Source organism: Haemaphysalis longicornis, unplaced genomic scaffold (assembly GCF_048455015.1).
Source record: "Haemaphysalis longicornis isolate Haplotype H1 unplaced genomic scaffold, Haemaphysalis longicornis Haplotype H1 scaffold_4, whole genome shotgun sequence".
NCBI classification, from domain to species: Eukaryota; Metazoa; Arthropoda; class Arachnida; order Ixodida; family Ixodidae; genus Haemaphysalis; species Haemaphysalis longicornis.
Window position 1 is genome coordinate 183,818,816 of NW_027526361.1, and position 19,909 is coordinate 183,838,724.

The 19,909-nt window shown below is 45.4% G+C and overlaps 1 protein-coding gene across 1 annotated transcript; it reads right to left on the reverse strand.

Annotated features, from left to right (window-relative positions):
- Positions 1-1,822: 1,822 nt before the first annotated feature.
- On the reverse strand, positions 1,823-19,731 carry LOC144179558 (putative cyclin-dependent kinases regulatory subunit). The gene is made up of 4 exons (XM_077707957.1): positions 19,604-19,731; positions 19,209-19,335; positions 9,234-9,361; positions 1,823-2,067 (listed from the first exon to the last, which is right to left on the reverse strand). The coding sequence occupies exons 2-4, from the start codon at positions 19,265-19,267 to the stop codon at positions 2,027-2,029; spliced, it is 228 nt and encodes a 75-aa protein (XP_077564083.1). The 5' UTR covers positions 19,268-19,335; positions 19,604-19,731; the 3' UTR covers positions 1,823-2,026.
- Between the last annotated feature and the right edge of the window lie 178 nt (positions 19,732-19,909).

Sequence of the window (19,909 nt, forward strand, 5' to 3'; positions counted from 1 at the left end):
CTACTTCAGGGTCCCCTTAAAAGTGATGGTACAAGCAGGGCCGGCATCTAGACATAGCGTGTCCATCCAGTGTCACACACGTGTCATACAGTGTCAGAATGTCGCTGGAAGAGAGGCTTTCCCATTCAGACCCACCAGTCGATCCACTCAGTTGATCGGCCACCAAATAAAAGCGGCCGGGGGGGGGGTAATGTGCTTTACGAATGAAAATGTACACGCCCGTGCTGGCGAATTGGATCTGCTGCCAGCTTGTAGAACCCTGGGATATTCCATTCGGAACTCATCTGGCTGTTAAAGGGAGATGTGAAAGTTTTTTCACGCAACAACATTTGTGGGCCAGTGTCAAGCGAGCCTCGCTAAAAATTTTAAGAGTTCATTGCACCCGCTGCCTCGACATACGAACTTGATCAGAACATCCCAGTGGTCCCTGTGGACGTGTTGTTTTTCCCCCCAAAAGCGCGGGGGTAGAACAAGCAGGAGACGTGAAGGCAACTGTTGGGCCATTTTGGACTGGGCGTGTGCGAGCAGACCGCATGTGCCGTCTTTTCCTAGCCATCTCAGACTGCCCCACCAAAAGGCATGTTTCCAAATGCTTTGCTGCACAGTGCCTCCCACACGAAACGTGTGATGCCACTTTGCACGATGCAGAATGTTAATTAAACCTGGTAGTCGGCTCTGCCCCGAAGATAAATCAACCGAAAGGACACCAAATCCCTATTGCTAACGCAAACAATGCGTAGCATTGATCTTGAAATATTTCTGAAAAAAAAAAAATTAAAAACACTGCAGAAATTCAGGGAATTACCTACTAATACATAGCGTTCTTACGCCGTTCGTCCTGAGTGTGAGTTTTTTCCAGACAAACTTTTTTTTTATTTTTCTAAATCCTGTCCAACCAATTATCTCCATTTACGCTATTATAATGACTAGAAGCGATACTTTCGCAAAATCTGCATTATTGCAGAAATGCAGGGTTACACGGTTCACCATTTTCCGTAATTTTAAATATTTTTCTTTTTCTTTTTTTTTTCTTCAAAATTTCCTCCCACCAATTACCTCCATTTACATTGTTACAGTAAAAGCTCGTTAATTTGAACTCGAACTCGAATTCAAACTCGCGCACGCCACGCGTTTTTTTTTTTTCTTTTCTGTTTCATTGTTTTGCATCTCTAGTAAATTTGGCTTGGCTTGGATCTGCAACACATTGTCATCACTCTGGACCGACTTCTGCCAGGAGCAATGGAAACAAGGGGATCATAGTTCGAATTAACCGTTCGTTCTGGTTACTGACACGTTCAAATTATCGGGAGTTTTCCCCCATTGAAAAATACACAGAGCTGGGCCGGGACCGGGGTGTGAGTTCGAATTAACCGGAAGTTCCAATGAACCAAGTTAGAATTGATTAGCTTTTACTGTAGTATAAGGACTAAATTTGGAACTTTCGCGAAATCTGCATTATTGTGGAAATGCAGGGCATTACACAGTCCTGGCTGTGGGGGTACTCAGCAAAGAATGCTACGCATCAAAAGAATGGTTACGCTTGCCCGGGCTAGAACCCAGGTCGTTACCACCAGTACCCAGTACTCTAGCACGAACCTGCAGAGGCCGAACGGTGGCCTCCTTTAGCTCAATAGGATAGTGCCATCGACATCATCACGCATGTCACGTCAGGGGGCACTGAGCATTGGAAACCCACCACCAAAAGTGGTAAAAGTGCAGCCCCGAATACATTAATAAAGTGCTTTTGGCACAGCCTGTCCGAAGACAGCTCACAGCACCAACACAAGTTGGCAGCGGCAACCGCACAGCAAAAAAAGAAGCGTCCACTGGAATTTTTGCTTTAATTACATCGAACTGGCCTAATCATTGGCAGGGCATTGGTCTGTGCACCTGGTATAATGGCAATACACACGATGCTTCAAGGCAGGCAACGGGGAGGACACAGAGCTGCCCGCAGTGTGTCCACTCTATCCGTTCACGCAGCCTTCGGGTGCAGCCAGGGACCAGGCTGGTGGAGGAGGAGGGGCTAGGCTGCCTTGGTCCTCCGGAAGAGAAGTACGTGGGGCTCTGCACAGCGGAGGACAAGATGCACCAATCAGATCAGGCTGGCAACAAGCATGGCTCACAAGTGAGAGATCTTCAACATACAGGAAAAGAATCGTCGCGGAGAAAACAGGGACTGTGTGCGCAATCAGACAAGGTCAAGTTGAAAAGAGAAATAAAGACGTCGCCTCAGAGCTACACTGAGGGGATATTCATTTGGAAAGAGCCATGTGTATGTGCTGCGGGATTGGTGTACAGCAAGCGCAGCTTAAGCTGAGACTGAAGCCACAGCCACATGAGGAGCTCAACCCCTTAACAGAGTCACTTTTGCTTAGAGAAGGGAAGAGGCTGCCTAAGAAAGCCTGCTTGGGTCGCCGCAACACTACAACAGCTCACAAAGTAGGCGTTCTCCTACCTAGCCCCTCCCATTTCTCCTACAAGCATGGCACCCTCCCTCGTGCCATTTACCCAGCCACCTGAAGTGAGGCTCACCCTCGGCCCCTCCTCCCCCTTATGGCCTGCCTGAAAGGTCCGGACACAGGAAGCCAGTCCCCACTGGTGAAGGAGGCATGACTGCCAGCCAAGGCATCCCAGGGAGGGAATGGTTACACGAACACCTATTTTTGCTCCTTCCATGGGCATTGCCCGTTGGTGGCAGTTTAGCTCATAGGCTCCACCACACGTTATTGTGCCAGCCCTCCACAGAAAGGAAATGAACACGGGAAACACCTCGAAAGCCATGCCAAAGTTTAAAAGGATCAACGTTCTGTGACAAACGCTCTCGCGTTTTCACACCCATATATGAAAACCGTCAGTCTTGAAGAGAAATGAGCAATGACTCCGCTGAGCATCATTGCTGACACTTAGCGGGACGTTGTGTTCAACTAAAAACGCCGCGAAGAGGTGTTTAGCATGAATCACTATCACTGCACACAAAACCTGTGAGGCTTGGCTGGTTGTCTGCGGCTCGCAAGTATCCCTGATGCTTTTTCCAAGCAATGCGGACCTTGATGTCAGACCTGCCACCATGCGGCAGGTTCGCATCCCAGGCACACGTGGCGCAAAATCCAAATTTCTCTCCTTTCTTCGACAGCACAAGGCATGGGAATTCCAACGTGCACGATTTCAAAAGCACTAGGTCGCACTGTCGCAGCTTTGAGCCTGCCATTGCACTGCGAAGCAACTACCGCGGTCGTACCACAGGCTGTACTGCAACGGATGCGGCAGTCATACAAAAAGCGACGCGAACACAGAAGTCCGAACTGGCCCGTCAACATTGTGCTATAAACAGGCTTGCTGAGGTGGTAGCGAGTTCTGGATATGGATGTGTAGCCCACGCTGAGAAGACGAAAGAAGTCACAACGTTTCTATAGTTCATTTCAGAAGCTGTGTGCAGCCCTGTTGAGGCTGGCATTGCTGTCAGAAGTCTGCCCACTGAGGGCGCCTAACTCGTGGTGAAGGAAAGGCACCCAAGCATTGCGGTTTCACCTGCCTAGGGGGACACAGAAATGTCCGCTCAACTTCACAAAAGAGACTTCAATGTCTCCTTCATGGTGAGTTAGGCATGCTCAGTGGGCAACGGGTTGGTGACAACAATGTAGCCTCTACAGTGCTGCACGCAGCTTCTGAAATGAACGACAGGTTGGATGACAAGAGTACATATTGCTCTCTCGTGGCGGTGCAAGGTGTCGTTTTAGCAGTTCCCATTTTTTTCGAAAATCAAGATATTTTCCGTAAAATTTAAGGCGAGATTTGTAAAATTGTAAGACGGGTCGAAATTCCTACATTTTACGGAAAATTCGGAAGTGTTGGCAGGTATGCGCTACAGGCACCGAGTTCGCAAAGCCAGTTGCCACGGGTTCTAGCACGCGCTGACGCAGTCCACTTTGGGAGAGATGTGGAACCCTAGGGACAAAACGATCCAGGCATGCCAGTCATGGGGAACTTTCAGCGGCAAGTTCAGAAATACATGTGAGCTGCAACAGCCAGGTCTTCGACGAGGGGCCACCAGCTCTGCTGTTTCTCCAGCCTTGCACCAATAGTGGAAGCTGCGCCAGTTTTTTAATGCCACGTGCCCCCACAGCCACTATTGTCTAATGCCCTGCATATCCACAATCACGCAGATTTCGCAAAAGTTCCACCTATAATTGTTATAATAGCGTAACTGGAGATAGCGGGTCAGATAGAATTTAGAAAAACCAAAAGATTTGGCTGTAAAAAGCTTACAATCTAGACAAGCGGCATAAGAATGCTACGCAGTAGTAGACAAATCTCTGAATTTCTGCAGATTTTTTGCAACCAAGTCACCACTGCCTTTGCTCTACACTCAACGCTGCCTCGCGCGATGCCTGCGTCTATGGCATCATGGCGGCTAGCCCAAACGGTCGCTGTTTCCCTGAACGCCTTACTTCTGTTGGTGACAGGACGACAGACCAAAGTTCCAGGACTTCACCGAAAACCCGCATGCCTAGAGCTTTGTTGCTGACATTCGAGGAATCGGTAATAACAAATGCTCTTAAACATCCCAGACAACACTGCCAAAAAATTTGTCGCTTTCCCCATTTCTGCTGCCAATACAGATTACCCTGTCACAACTGTGGCATGCCTCTATGTGAGCACACCAACAAGCTCGAGGAGAAGAAAAAAAATTCTATTTGCATCAGCTATGTGCAGGAGCCCAAGCTGCATGCCAACACAGCAAAGGCAGCAAGAAGCAGGCGTAAAGAATTGCTGGGACAGAAGGAGGATCAACACAGAAGAACCTCTCACTGAGAATGAAACACCTTCAATTGTTTCCAAGTGAATTCGATTGTTTCCAAGAACAGGAAGTGGAGTGGCAGTCAATCATAAAAGTGGTTTCACGGGAGCAACTACTACAAATATGCGAGGCAAAAAAATTCCGCCCGGAGGCAGGAGACTGCGAAATAGTACAACGATCAATGACAGCTGCACTTTTTTTTTTTAGAGAGATAGATAAATAGATAGTTACAAGTTATAGATAGATAACTGCAGTACAAGTGCTTCATTGCCTTCGTAAGCACACAGTGCTTGTGGAAGGCAATGAGAAGGCAACTTAGGACTGACACATCTGGCGTCTCCCTCTTCAAGCCCTTTGGAGATCTCGAATGGTCAAGTACATTTTTGCTTTCTTTTTTTCTCCTGATTTTGGAAATTGGCAAAAGGGCAGAACTCTCACCCTTGTTACGAGTATTTCTTCCACACATACACACACACGTGCAAAAATAGAACAAAATTCATCTGTCGTCAACGCCACATGCTGTTGCGCTCCAAAGAACCGAGAAAACATCAACGTGCCTCGTGACGTCTTTATCTCCCGTCGTACCAGAACAAGCGCCATGCAAAGGTAAAAAACTGTCCGTTGAAAGGGAGCACCTTGAAGATGAAGAGGAACAAAGAATCAATGCCTTCAGTGCAGGTTGAAATAGGCCCTTTGCTTGCACCTGAGTTGAACGCAATGCCTTCATCAATCACCTTACAAAAGGCAGACGCCTCATGCGGTTAACAATGCAAGTAAACTGTAGGAAACTACAGTGGGTAAGTGAATAATGGGCTAACCCAACAGCAAGTCCTGATGCAGTGCAGCATACAAAGCGTAGGAATCAAGGGCCACTCTTGGGCACGTGTGAACAAAGATTGCAGCAAGCATGACTAATGAAGGAAAACAAGATGTCAATGCCCAAAAATATAATCGTCGCACTCCCCTTTCTCTTTCAACACAGAACGCGTCAATCATGTGCTGTCCTAGCGCTTTCGCTGAACCAGCACGCATGCAGTTCAACCATGGTGGGGTTAAACACTAGCAAGACAAATACTACTTTTATGCTGCGTAGCAGCTACATTTTTGTTATGTGCCGACGGTCTATTAATAAGAAATGAGAGAAATAATACGCTAGACTCGCAACAATCTAAACTCGAAGGCACCCCAGGATTTTGTTTGATTTAACGGAAGTTTGAATCATCAGAAGTTCTCATAAGCATACCAGCTTGTGTTGTAATGGAAAAAAATCCCATATATTTTGTAATACTACAACATTCACACACAATACTTAAGTGCTTCTCACATTTTGAAAAAAAAAAATTCGAAACAAAATTTCTGATGTGAGCTAGGGCAACCAGGTCCTTGCGTCAATCCACTCGCAATTTTGCTTTGACACATGTATGCAGGTAGTCAGCTTTTTACCAATAATAAAGGAAGGAATGTTTCCCCTTAGGTTGGCTTTCCTGCACGGCAACAAAGCCATGCAGAAAAAGTGCAACACCCATAAACCTCGTCCTTTTCGGTAAGATGACATGTCATCACCCCGCTACAAAGGGGAAACCAATAGCAATCATCATCATCATCATCATCATCATCGAACTGAGCCCAAGCATGCACAAACTCATGCTGGCTAAAATGGAAACGAAATGCAATTTATCATACATATTCAGATTTCCCTCGCTGCCTTTTTGCTATCTGTAGGGTTTAATGTATTCTCGAAATCGACCTTACAAGCTGAATTGACAATCAATACTTTGATTTCACTGTAAGTTCTTTAGAAGAAATTGCACCAAAAATAGGAACACAACCTCGTCGTGAGGCCATTTCCCATCAGTGAGACAGGCAAGACCCAAGGAAAAAGGGTGACGGTTACCATCCACCAAGGAAACAGTGGGCTTACTACTTTGATGGTGCAACCGAGGAGTATCACATACTACTAGAGGTGCAGAACAGACATGGCAGTAATAAAATTACAGTAATTAAATTACTTTCTGCTGTAATGAGTAATGTAATGAATTACTTTTCAGTGTTGGTAATTTAGTAACCTAATAAATGACTTCAGGCCAGTAATTTCACGGAAATTGCTCATTACTTTCCCAATTACTTTTGACTACGATATACCCTGTCCGCTTCTCTTACAGCATAACAAGTTGACCAAGAAAAGTTGACCGGGTAGCGTTCCAATTCCCAAAGAGTCTCTGGGCATCGGAACTCTACGAACGCGAAGAAAACAACGCTTCGATGAGAGCTCTGCCTGCTTTATCGTGCCTCTTCGTTCCTTTTTCCTGCATTTCAAAGTAATTTCGAAGTAATTTCAGTACTTTTGAAAAGTAATACAGTCTAATCCCGCTACAACGAAGTCCGCTTCAACGAAATATTTCCAATTCCCCGTCAGCTAGCCATAGAAGTCAATGCAACAAAGTCCCCACCACAACGAACCATTTGTCTGGCTTGCTTTCGCTTCAGCGAAATTTTTGATGATTTTCTCGGGGTTTGAACAATTATTTTACAATAAAATAAGCATAGCGCCAGCTATCTGTAACTTTTTATACATTCATGACGTTAGTTTCACCGAAAACATGCGCGGTGCGCCCACACTGCCACCCAAAACGAAAACAAACTCATATGTGAACGCCATTGTTTGATGGTGATGACGATGCGGCGGGCCGTCTTTACATGAGGGGCAAGCTAGGTTCGCCAAGCCTGAGCTATAGCCAATCCGTATCCAGTTGAAATCGCGCGAATGTGCTCTGCTGCTGGCACAGCGCCGTCATGTACGTGTTGTGACTACAATTCTTCAAAGTCAAAAGCAAAAATAATGTTTTCGTGTTTAGTCTTGAACCCGTGCCATCCTGCCTTAGTCGCCAGCGCGCGGTCGCGATAAATGCGAGCGCGCGGCTTGCCTGCCAAGGTCAGTTGCTGCCGTGCCTAGTCAGAAGATAAGATAACGGCGCCGTTCCTGCCGCAAGCGAGAGGGGGGGCTTCCAACCGCCCAGCAACTATCTTCAAGTAGTCAGCTCGGTGCAAACGCCTTGTTGTAAAGCAATACGCTTTGAAAGCCTGCATTTCTTCATTTCTTCACCTCTTCCCTCCTTCTCAGTATCGCGCTCTTAGCGTGCTGGCAAAAAAAAGCAGATAACCATTGGTATGTTTGTTATCTGAATAAACACAACGTTACTGCGCGCCACTCCTTTTTGTAAACATTGTATTATGCTGCCAATTAAGCGGAAATATCCGGGGCTATTTTTCTTGCCCCTCCACGGTGTGTTGGGGCAGATTTCGCCTCAACGAATTTTCGCTTCAACGAAATTTTTTGAACGTCCCGTCAATTTCGTTGTAGCGGGATTCGACTGTAGAAATGTAATGTTATTACTTTTGGCCACCTGTAATTTCTATAGTAATTTAATTACATGTTAGAAAATTCTAGGAAAGTAATTAGTAATGTAATTTAATTACTTTTTACAAGTAATTTTGCCACCTCTGTTGCAGAATCACATGTCTATGAACTGCAAGGGCGAAACAAGGAAAGAAATTTGTCCTTTAAATGTATTTTTCCCACTGCCCGATCGCCCAAAACTCCTGCCTTTACAAAGACTCTGGCAATCTTCATTGACCTTGTAAAAGCGGGTTTTAACTGTATCTGCAAGGACTGCAACTGGTCGAAAAGCCTGTTCCTAAAGCAGAAAAAGAAAGAAACTGAAAGAAAAGTGGCGAACTCTCATTTGTTTATGAAAATGCGTGCCAAGTTTTTTCATCTGATCATGTTATTTTGCACATTTTTTTTTACTGTTTCCCCTGCTCTCCCTGTTAAGCCAACATTGCTTCCTTTCCAAATAAAACATTTTACAAAAACTATTTTTGAAATCTAGCACTTGTATGTGAACAGAAAACACCCCAGATCATCGTCTTTTTTTTTTTCATATCTATGTTTGCATACTCTGTGCACATTAAACTTTGGTGGCACCCGTGACAAGGAACCATTTTGAGTGCCCATTTCAAACACTGAAGTTTAATGAGCTGTAAAATCAGTTCCAAGCGACGCATCAAAAAACTGATTGTCCATAGTGTTGAAAATGTAAAGACTGATAGGGTTCACAGTGTTGGAAAATGTAAAGATTACAGTTTTATGACCCACACAGTTTTGCCTTATTCCTGCAGAAATGGATAATTACCTCTAATTATCTCGGGAACTAATTGACCAACCAAAAAACTATAGCCATATTTGAAATCAGCGGGGAAAAAGCAGCAAGACTGACAAGTTTCACAGAGTTTACTTAAAAATTAAAAGAAACAGTTTCAAGAGCCATGTCCCCCCTTAAACCTATTCATTTCATTTTACTCATGACAACATGTTCTCTCTGAACCATGAAAAGTGCTCGCACGTAAGGGGCATGGCCCAGTGGTGACTGACCGGGCGAGTGGACCATGTAGTGCTCCCAGCCGAGGGACTGCTGCACGCCCAGGTTGCGCCACTCGCTCTCCGACATCAGGTGGTTCTTGGGCACCGACTGCGCCATCTCCGGCGGAAGGATCACGTGCCTGCACGCGGAGCTCACGTGACACCACGGCCCCTCCAAACAGTGCCAGTACTGGCCATGCGGGCAGCGAACAGGGAGAAGAAGCTACTACGTCAAGATTCAGGCCACTCGGGATTCCTCGAAGCACAGAAAAGTGCATCAAAAGTGCACTCTCAAATTTCAAAATTCAAATTTTGGGGGCTTAATGTGCTGAAGCTATGCTTGGGCACGAGGCACGCCATAGTGGAAGGCTCCGGAAATAACTTCGAACACCTGGGGATCTTTCAAGGGGCCATGCAGATAAAACGCAAGCTTGGTGGATTCAAAAGATTGCCTCGTTAGAATAGCACAGACAACAATTTTTATTGCAAACTTCACTCAAATAAGCTGTGTGATTAAGAGGAACGAGAATGGCCATGGAACCCACTAGCTCCTTTCCTGCAATAGAACCTATGACAAATATTGGGCAGCTGTGAGATTGGCTGCGGCCAGCAAAATCTAGTGCAAATGAAACGGGGGTTTTAAGCTTGCCAACAAGCTATTTGCACTTAAATGTACTGCATATTCACTTTATAGCAGTAAGAATGGTGGGGTAGACAACAGAAGTTACAAAAGTACACAGAAACATGGAAGCACCAGTGTGTACTGCTGTTGGTACTGTGCGCACTATTTATTACAGCTGCACAGCAGTCCGGCACTTTGGGGTTGTCTCACACAACACTGGCCGATTGGTGTAAGTGACACGGCCTTACGTGACCCTGCTTATCGACCATACCCAATGTTTCACAAAACGGTTACTTTCAACTGTAACAAAAACAAGCCAGGTGAACTACAGCCAGAAAAAAAGAGTGGGCAGACACCGGTCCTACGCAGTATGGTGGCGCCATCTAAGAGAACTGGTAGTAAACAAGGTGCTCCGCAGTCCACTGTGGACTAGACAATGCACTAACATTCACTTGAAGACCTGTCCTGTTTACATTACTGCAGACGTCACGAAATACACGATTTGGTGGGAGAATCAAAATTTTAACTTAAATTGATCCATTTCTCAGTGAATAAAGCATTGTCCCCTGCTGGACTAGTGGTGGGGGCATTATAAAATACCAAATCTTTCGTATGAAACAAAATTTTACTTTGTCGGCGCTGAAATGGGCGCTGAAATGTCGACACGGGAGCTTTCGTTTTCCGTCTCCATCTGTAAAGCTACCACCGCAGCTGGGATCGAACCCACATCCTTGGCAGCTCAACACCTTAACCCGTGAGCCACCGTGGCAGGTCAGAAGTGCATTCGTTTTGGCTAGGACTCAAACACACACTGGTGGCTTAGGTCACTACGCCACTGCGTGAACGGCGGGTGTCGGAGAAACAAAGTGTTAGAGTGCAGCAACGTCTCAATACTGATTGATAGTCTGCTGTAAAAACCAAAAAAAATTCCTGCACTAGTAGTGTTATTCTTTTCTTTTTATTATTCAAGATTCAGTGCTTCAGCTTCGTCATTAGGATTACTTATCCATGGCAACAGGAACTTCCCAGGCAGACTTTGCAGCATTAACACAGGTAGGTACATGTGGGGAACTGCTTTCGTAAGTGTGGACATTAAGGTTTCTGGAAAAACAGTGCACTGTGACATGGCGTCACGTGGCTGCCACATAGGGCGCCAGCACTGCATTCATCTGCAGGGCACCGAAAGTTGTGAAAAGTGTTCGAGGAGATAATGCATGCATGGACGCGTGCACACGCACACCCAGAAAAGCAAAAGGTAATACAGTAATCCCTCGTTAACTCGAAGTAGTAAACACCGGGAAAAATTTCGAGCTAAGCGGTATTTCGAGTTAAGCAAAACGCCAAAAATGTTTGCCCAGGTCACTGTAAAAGATAAGCCAGTGCTGCCAGGAAAAGCTCCACTGCACGAGAGAGCTACCGTAGTAAGGGCACAAGAATTCGCAGGGAAAAAAAAAATTCCCTGATTAACGCGACTTTTCTCTCCAACGTCAGAGATTTGCACTGCTTTGGGCAGGACATCTTGGTCGATATTCGGAAGCGTCCGTTGCACAGCCCACTCACTACTCAGCAAAACTGAACTCAAGATGTGTCGCGCGCAGATCGCGGGGAAAACAAAGAATACCAGCTCGCGCATGCAAGGGCTAGGTTGCGTACTGACGGTGCACGCTGCACACGCCACCCCACAGCGCATAAGTCGCACACGTGATCACTCCCACAGTTGGTTGACAGGGCGGATAGGAAACGGCTGCATCCGCGGGAATTTGAAATTTGCCCTTCACGACCGCGTTCGGCATTATAGTACGAGCTAAGCGTTCGCACGGAGCCCTCGTTTCCTGTTGGGAGTGGACTTTTCCTTCTGCCTTCCCGGTCAAGATTTCGAGATATCCGCTGTCCCCTCCGAAAAACGTTTCGAATAAGAGGGGGCAAATATATAGCACCTATGCACGGCAAAAAAAAGTTTTGACTTAACCGAGATTTCAAGATATGCGAGTTCAAGTTAACGAGGGTTTACTGTACCTTACTGCTGAAAGGGAGTGTCTGGCGTCGCATCCAGGCATAACTCTAATCACTGCTATACCGTATTTGCACAATTCTTAAGTGCACCTTTAAAGTGAAAGTAGGCGTTCAAAAATACCTGCGTGTTACAATCTGACTCGAAACTGCAAAACGTCAAAACCAAAACCTTATCTCGGAATTCGAAACAAAGAGGATCAATGAATGGCGGAGGCTTTGTTTAAACGCAAAGCAATCATTTTGGCAGAAACGGAAGGGAACTGAGCAGCGTCCTGTGCATCCCGGAGTCGTGTGTTCGCGATTAGCTAAAACAAAGGGACCACGGACGGGTTTTTGCTACCCATAACATGTGCCGATGTGTGCATCTGAGGCATCTGGTAAAGGCTTCACTTCGTGTGGGCGGTAGAGTCGGTACCAAGATGTTTTTGTGGTTTCTGGGTGTTGAATTCTACTGTGCATTACAATCGAGGGCGCTTTATAATCGTGCAAATACGGTAGTTACATCTAGGACTGGCCATCACCAGAGTTACACCTGGCATAGAGTTTCATACTGATATATACCAGAGGATGTTCACAGCATGTTTACAAGGAGTATTCAGAACATTGGATTGGGAACAGGTAGGAGTAAAGGTTCTCTGCCTCTGTGCGTTGTGCTGTCGGGGTCTGCTACCGTCCGCCAGATTTTCCCCCCGAATTTATTGAGCACTTAAACAAATCGCTGTGCTTTATACAAAACAGGTACCCAAAATACCCAATAATTCTTGCTGGAGACTTCAATTACCCAGGGATTGATTGGCGGTCAGGCATACCACATGGCAGCACAAAAAGGCATGAATGTCAAGAATTTCTCGATGTGTTGTCTGCCTTTGTTTGAGTCAAATGGTCAGATTGCCTACACGTGTCGACAGAATTTTAGATCTTGTGCTGACCACAGAACCAAGCAATATGCTCGTACATGTTTTAGATAACATCAGCGATCACAACGTAGTGCATTGTGAGGTAACATTAGAACGCTCCAAAACCGAGAATAAAACGAAAACAATTTTTGATTACAGCCGCGCGAACCGCGCCATGATAGAAACCGAATTGTTATCATTTTCCGCGCAGTTCTTCACTTCCTTTGCTCTCAGAAATGTAAATGAAAACTGGCAGATTGTTCGCGATAAGCTTCTGGAACTGAAAGAAAAATACGTTCCAAGAATCAGTATCACGTCATCGACGCAAAGCGCGTGGTTTACGACCGGCGTTAAACGCTGCATCAATAAGAAAAAGCGACTTTATTCCAAGGCCAGACGATCTGATTCAGCTGATGACTGGAAGCGCTACAAAGAACACTCTAAACTGTGCAAAGCAGAAATCGAGGCAGACAAGGAAAAATTTTTCAACAACGATATAACAAACCTACTACAGACCAACACGAGAAAATTTTGGAAAGTGATAAATCCAAGGTACTCATCATCATCGTCCATATCATTGTCTAAAAATGGTACAGGCCTTTCCTCATCAGATGCTGCAGAGGAATTCAATTCTGTTTTTTGTTCTGTGTTTACAAATGAAAGCCCATTACCAGCCACTCTTAATATACAGTCATTAGATTCAGCAATGGATGACTTGCTTATCACTCAGGAGGGTATTGCTGCAGCCACTGATAGACTCCCGACCAACTCTGCACCAGGCCCCAATGAAATATGCACCAAACTACTAAAAATGACTAAAGTGGTCATATCCCCGATCTTAGCTGCTTTATTTCAGCAATCGATAGACACAGGATGCGTAACGTTTGCTTGGAGAATTGCCCGTGTTATCCCCATCTTCAAGTCAGGCGACCCATCTGTGCCTCTTAACTACAGACCGATTTCCTTAACCAGCATAGTTTGCAAACTTCTAGAACACATAATATCGTCTGCCGTATGAGCTACCTAACAAAACAGAGCTTCTTTTTTTCTAATCAACATGGTTTTTTGAGAGGCCGTTCTTGTGAAACTCAGTTATTCGAATTAATGACTGATCTCCATAATGCAGTACATTCGTCCTCACAAATAGATGCTATATTCATAGATTTCGCCAAGGCCTTCGACAAGGTCCCTCACATCCGTCTAATGGAAAAACTTTCTGCTCTTAATATCAACACTAAGGTTAACAGGTGGATTAAGAACTTCCTAACCCATCGGTTTCAGTCAGTACCCATTAATGATCATTCCTCTTCTTTAGCTCAAGTAACTTCCGGTGTTCCACAGGGCTCAGTCTTGGGTCCTATCCTATTTTTAATATATATCAATGACATTAACACTAATATCTCTTCTACTATCCGATTATTTGCAGATGACTGCGTCATTTATAAGCAAATTAAAAACCCCAAAGATTTCTTATCCTTGCAAGCAGACCTTAATTAACTGACAAAATGGTGTAGGGATTGGCAGATGGAAGTAAATGTGCCCAAAACTAACGCCATAACATTTACCAAAACTAGCGCGTCTGAGCCCCGTCACTATTTTCTCAATAGTATGCCTGTACAAACCGTAACCATGGTAAAATACTTGGGGGTCCACATAACGTCTGATCTAACCTGGAATCACCATATCGATACAATAACCAGCAAAGCTTCCAAATCACTCGGATTCATTAGGTGCAATCTGCATTCAGCTAACACATCCACAAAGCTTCTGGCCTACCAAACACTTGTTCGATCAAAGATTGAATATGCAGCGCTAATCTGGAACCCCCATCAGTCGTATCTCGTAAATAAACTTGAGGCACTCCAAAATAAAGCTGCCCGATTCATTCTCAGGAACTACTCACGAACATCAAGTATAACAGAAATGAAACAATCCCTGAACTTACCACCTCTACAACAACGCCGGCTTTATAGTCTTTTATCGGTTTTTCATAGGCTATACCACAGCCAGTCTTCTTTCGCTGCCTCGCACATAAGGCCCGCTGGTCGCGTTTTTTCCCGTTTAGTTCATGCATTCAAAGTTCGACCAATATTCGCGCGTACCAACCTATTTTTCTTTTCGCCACTCTTACTTGCTATTCGTCACTGGAATCAGCTCCCAGGTAACATCGTCACCCTCAGTAATCACGACTCATTTATCAAAGAGTTACAGTTATTCCTCAATGTATAAATCATTTTTCAGTGTTTGTGTCATTTTTGAACCTCTTAGATTGGTTCAATGTTCGATGTTTTGTTATTTTATACCTGTGTCATTTTTTAACCCTCGCATTTTAGGAATTGGATAACTATTGTTCACCTTTTGTGTACCCTTTTTTTTAAACTATGCATTTCGACATGAATGTATTTGTATTCGCATTTTTTGGGGTGTTGCTGTTTTTAATGTTGCAATGTGTTCTTTTTTTTCATTGTGACCCCTATGTAACACCCGTAAGGGCCTTTAGGGTAAATGAATAAATAAATAAATAAATAATGGAGAATACCTCAGTGACCTCAGATTTGCTGATGACGTTGCCTTGCTAAGTAACTCAGGGGACGAATTGCAAAGCATGCTTTCCATAGGCCTGAAAATTAATATGCAGAAAACTAAAGTAATGATCAATATCCTCGGGAGAGCACAGCGGTTTGAGATAGGTGGCGAGGCAGTGGGAGCGGTAAGCAAATATATCTACTTAGGCCAAGTTGTGACCCCGGATCCCAACCATGAGGCAGAGGTAATTAGAAGGATCAGAATGGGGTGGAGTGCATACAGCAGACATTCTCAGATAATGAATAGCAGCCTACCATTGTCCCTGAAGAAGAAAGTGTATGACAGCTGCATCTTACCGGTACTCACCTACGGGGCAGAAACTTGGAGGCTCACTAAGAGGGTTCAACTTAAAGGGACCCTGCAACACTCTTCGTGCAGTGCAAGTAAACCTGCGCGACGTTTAGATTAGACTTCCAGGAACACACGAGCCAAATATTACATGTGCTCGTGAAGTGGTAAACGCGCAAATCGCCGTGAAAGACGCGGAAAAACCAACCGCTCTCTCTTCAATTCTCCTCATTATGCACCCCTGGCATGGCCTCTGCGACGTCAATCGGGCCATGGCTGTTGCTGGTCAACTTCGCGGCTAAATTCTGGCATTTCCTGTGACGATCAGCCGTCATCGGCACTGTGTATGAACCTCTTCTATGTCTGAACCTGTCCGCATGCTTTTGGTGTTTCTTTTGTTTTCAGTGCGCACGGAGTTTCAGTGACGAACTAAATATCCCACTTTCAACAAGCACACTCGACAACAAACGTTTATTGCTCCAAAAACGCCCTACCAGCCTGAGCGCTTGCTTGCGAGCAGGCCACCGTGCCTGCTTTTTTTATGGCACCAGACCGGAAATAGACCCTTCCGCGTTGTGGGGAAAAGGACTAAACTCCCAGGCCTGTGATATATCGAAGGCCGCCGAACAGAACGCCGCGCGCCGCCCCCCTGTCCGGGAGCGAGCGCGCAGCTTTTGTCGCGTTGTCCGCGGTTGAGTTGAGAGGGAACATTTATGCGCGACTTTTGATCGCGCGTAGTTTCGGTGATAGTGAACGGATTTTCATAATTCTTGCGGGAGGACATTGCTGGGACAATAGACTTTACCTTAAAGTACATTCCGAGTAGTCGATGGTAAGTGTTGCAGGGTCCCTTTAAATTGAGAACGACTTAGAGGGCAATGGAGCGGAAAATGATAGGTACAACATTAAGGGACAAGAAGAGAGCGGAGTGGGTCAGGGAACAAACACGTGTTAAGGACATATTAGTAGAAATTAAGAAGAAGAAATGAAAGTGGGCAGGGCATGTAATGCGAAGGCAAGATAACTGTTGGTCATTAAGGGTAACAGAGTGGATCCCAAGAGAAGGCAAGCGTTGCAGGGGGCGGCAGAAAGGTCGGCAGATGAGATCAAGAAGTTTGCGGGGACAAATTGGTCGCAGGTAGCACAGGACCGGGGTAATTGGAGAATAATGGGAGAGGCCTTTCCCCTGCAGTGGGTGTAGATAGGCTGGTGGTGATGATGATGATGATGATATACCAGAGGAAAATGTGGTGCTGCAATTGCAGCCCGTCGTGGGCAGCGCCATTGCAGCTAGCGACGTTCCTCGCCAACTTCGCTTGGTTAGCCACATGGTTTCTTTCTTGTCTGAACGCCAAAATCAACAAAAAAAAAAGCAACATTTTTTTCTTTTTAATCCTGCACGAAGCTTCTAAATAATCACTGGCAAATAAATCTTTTGGGGCTTCATTTTTATAGAAACAAAACAAATTTAAATAATCTTTTACGGTAATATTGCTGCTTTTTTGCAGCCGCAGCCAACTCAGCCTGTTCACGAGCCATGCCAAGGACAAGTGGAACGTGCCTGTCAGGTACATGACGAAACGCTAACTGAAGCGCGGCTTCCCTAGACGGTGGCGCCAGATTTCCCTCTAGTATATATTAGTATGAAACTCTATGACGCCTGGTAATCTGTATACATATATCTATAGTAATTCATTGTTACTGCGACTATTCAGACAGTGATCAAAGGCGGTTTGGATAGTTCGGTAAAAATCAGGACAGACTGCTCTCACTGTGAGTTTTCAAGCGGACAAGAAGTCTGGACGTAACTGTAAACATTAACAAAGTTATGTCCAGATGCAGCCATTACTAGAGTTATGTCCTATCGTCTGTAATTATAATTAGCAATTAATACTTAACAGAAAGTTGGGCTACTTGGTTACTTGAACACATTTCACTGGTGCAAACAAGACCGGCACGAAGAAAGATGCACACAGGATGTTCACCGGACGTAATGTCAGCCACTGCCTTGTGGAAAAGCATTGTTACCATTGCGGAAATAGTTCTAGATGTGTAAATCTCAAAAACTTCACAAAACTTCCCCATAAAGTTTTCGCGAGTTCACTTTTTTTGGTACCCCCAAAATTTTGACGGAAGTAGGCGTCTGTCATCCTAAAAGCTGTTTATGGGAGACTACTTCAGTCTTGTGATGCCAGCAACGAACTATCCCCAAGTGTCAACAAAATAAAACGGACGGCAGAAACCGCAGCCGCGATTACCAATGGGCTTTGCCAGCATCCTTATTTATTATCCTTACTTATTTATTATTAGCCCGAGGACGATGCTAATGCCAACAACAAAGGGATCTCATTTATCGCACAGCGCCTGCGCAACTTGCACAAGCCAAGCTGATGTGCTACACAGCGATGGGCGACAGGGGCGTCGGCATGATCGCCAGGCACCACAAGATCCTGCGCTTTCTCAACTTGAAGGCGAACCTGCAAGTCTCCAGCGCCGCGAAGAACAACTTGTCTGCCACCCTCCCCCATCTGCGATTTCTCTAGGCAGACCACGAGGCAGGCCGGAAAAATTCAAGGCAATCACACCCTGGTCATGTGAAAGATGGCTTCACATGCGACGTAGGCCTTCCCGAGCTTCCTTCGCAGTTCAGGCCTAGTTCACATTCCTTAATGTAGAGACGCGCCGGATAGCGCGGACGCTGCTAGACGGGCCGAATGTGGGCGCGAAGTCGGCGAAGAGTGACCCACCAACGCGCAGTTCACGAACAGCAAAAAGCCCCATTTAATCCACACCAATGCCTTTATACAGAGTGGAGGCGCCCCCTCCCAGTTACTCCAATCCACAGGTGGCGTCCTCTACACTTAACACTGCCGATCACTGATGCGACATGTGCTACAGGACCGTGTTCATCACCTTTCCATTCTCAAACTCTACGTGGCATCCTAGTGGACATTTCGGGGTTGTGTTCAGCATGACTGCTATGCCAGCGCTGAACGTACCATGATCGCGTGTGGTCGCTCCGCAGCTTTCTGAACAGTGCTCAAATTAAAAGCAAACATTTCTCCAGTGCGTTTTACCACTTCTTTTATTTTTACCCAGAACTACAGAACACTGTCCCCAGACCTCGTGTCGGTGTCATTTTTTATTATTATTGTCCATCTGACATAGCATGTTAGGCTATCTACTGGACAAACCTCGTCAGCATCATTAAACTGCAATCTCTATCTCTCTCTTATCACAATACCAGCAGCACCAATGTTGGCATTACAGTGGCCTTTATGTCGGCAGCATTGGTTGCGCCGGAGCGCTCTAGCAAATGAACTTGGCCGATTACACCTCTCTAACGCGGGAAAGCGCTTAGAAATTGCACTGACAGTCTAGGCGTGCGAGAACCCGCGAAGTTCGGGAAAGCGAGCACAAAGACTGCTTCGTCGGCGTTCAGTACTCAAGTTCAAGGGTTCATGCGATCAGAAGTACGGAGCCAACGCAGCGAGCATCCACAATCATCTAAACCTTGTGCTACTCGTCCAGCTTCAAGATCCCAACGTCACGTGCGGGTGCGGTCAAGATATCATTCCTCACCTGTATTCGTACTTGTCGTCATAGTACTTGTCCGTGTAATGGATGGCAGTTTCCGGCATCCCTGAAGGGCGGAACAGGTGGTCGCTCGTTCGGTGAAGGTCGATACAGCGGAGCGCAGGTTTTCGATCTGCCGTTGGGACCGGTACACACGTTCAGATTACCCAGCCAGAAACAAGAAAATGTTGCGCTATTAATAGCAGCGTTATAATTTCGGATGGCAAAATAGAAGCTTACGCTTCGAAAAAATATTAATGCACAATCGCAAGCACCGTTTTTTTTACGCGACCATATGTTTCACATGCACTTCTTTACGACTCCTTTCAGGTTTCTCCAAAGCCGCAGGCGATCGCTTTCGATCACCGCGAGCATATGTTAAAACATGATTGTTCAATTACCTTCGTATTTTTTGTGGGAACGCCGGAAAAATGCAGCCCGAAGGATAACAGCTTTTTGAATTGCCCTGTATGATTACGATGCCTTGACTTGACCGCTTGACTTTGACCAGCTTTGGCTGCTTTGTCTCTCCTTAAGTACTTCGTGTATCCGGTAACTCTGCTTCGTATTTATTTATAGTTAAGTAAAACAAAATAAACACACAATAACATTTTTTTAAGTTAGAAATATATTTTACACTAAACAGCCTTGGATAAAAAAATACGTTTTTATGTTTAGCACGCAACATAACGACAAACCAAGCCAAG

Excerpts from the sequence above, each read along its gene's own strand:
- LOC144179558 (XM_077707957.1), bottom strand. The coding sequence starts at position 19,267 with ATGCCGGAAACTGCCATCCATTACACGGACAAGTACTATGACGACAAG. Across the intron at positions 9,362-19,208 it reads GACGACAAGTACGAATACAG|GCACGTGATCCTTCCGCCGG; the intron begins GTGAGGAATGAT and ends CTCCGCGTGCAG. Across the intron at positions 2,068-9,233 it reads CTACATGGTCCACTCGCCCG|AGCCCCACGTACTTCTCTTC; the intron begins GTCAGTCACCAC and ends TCCGCTGTGCAG.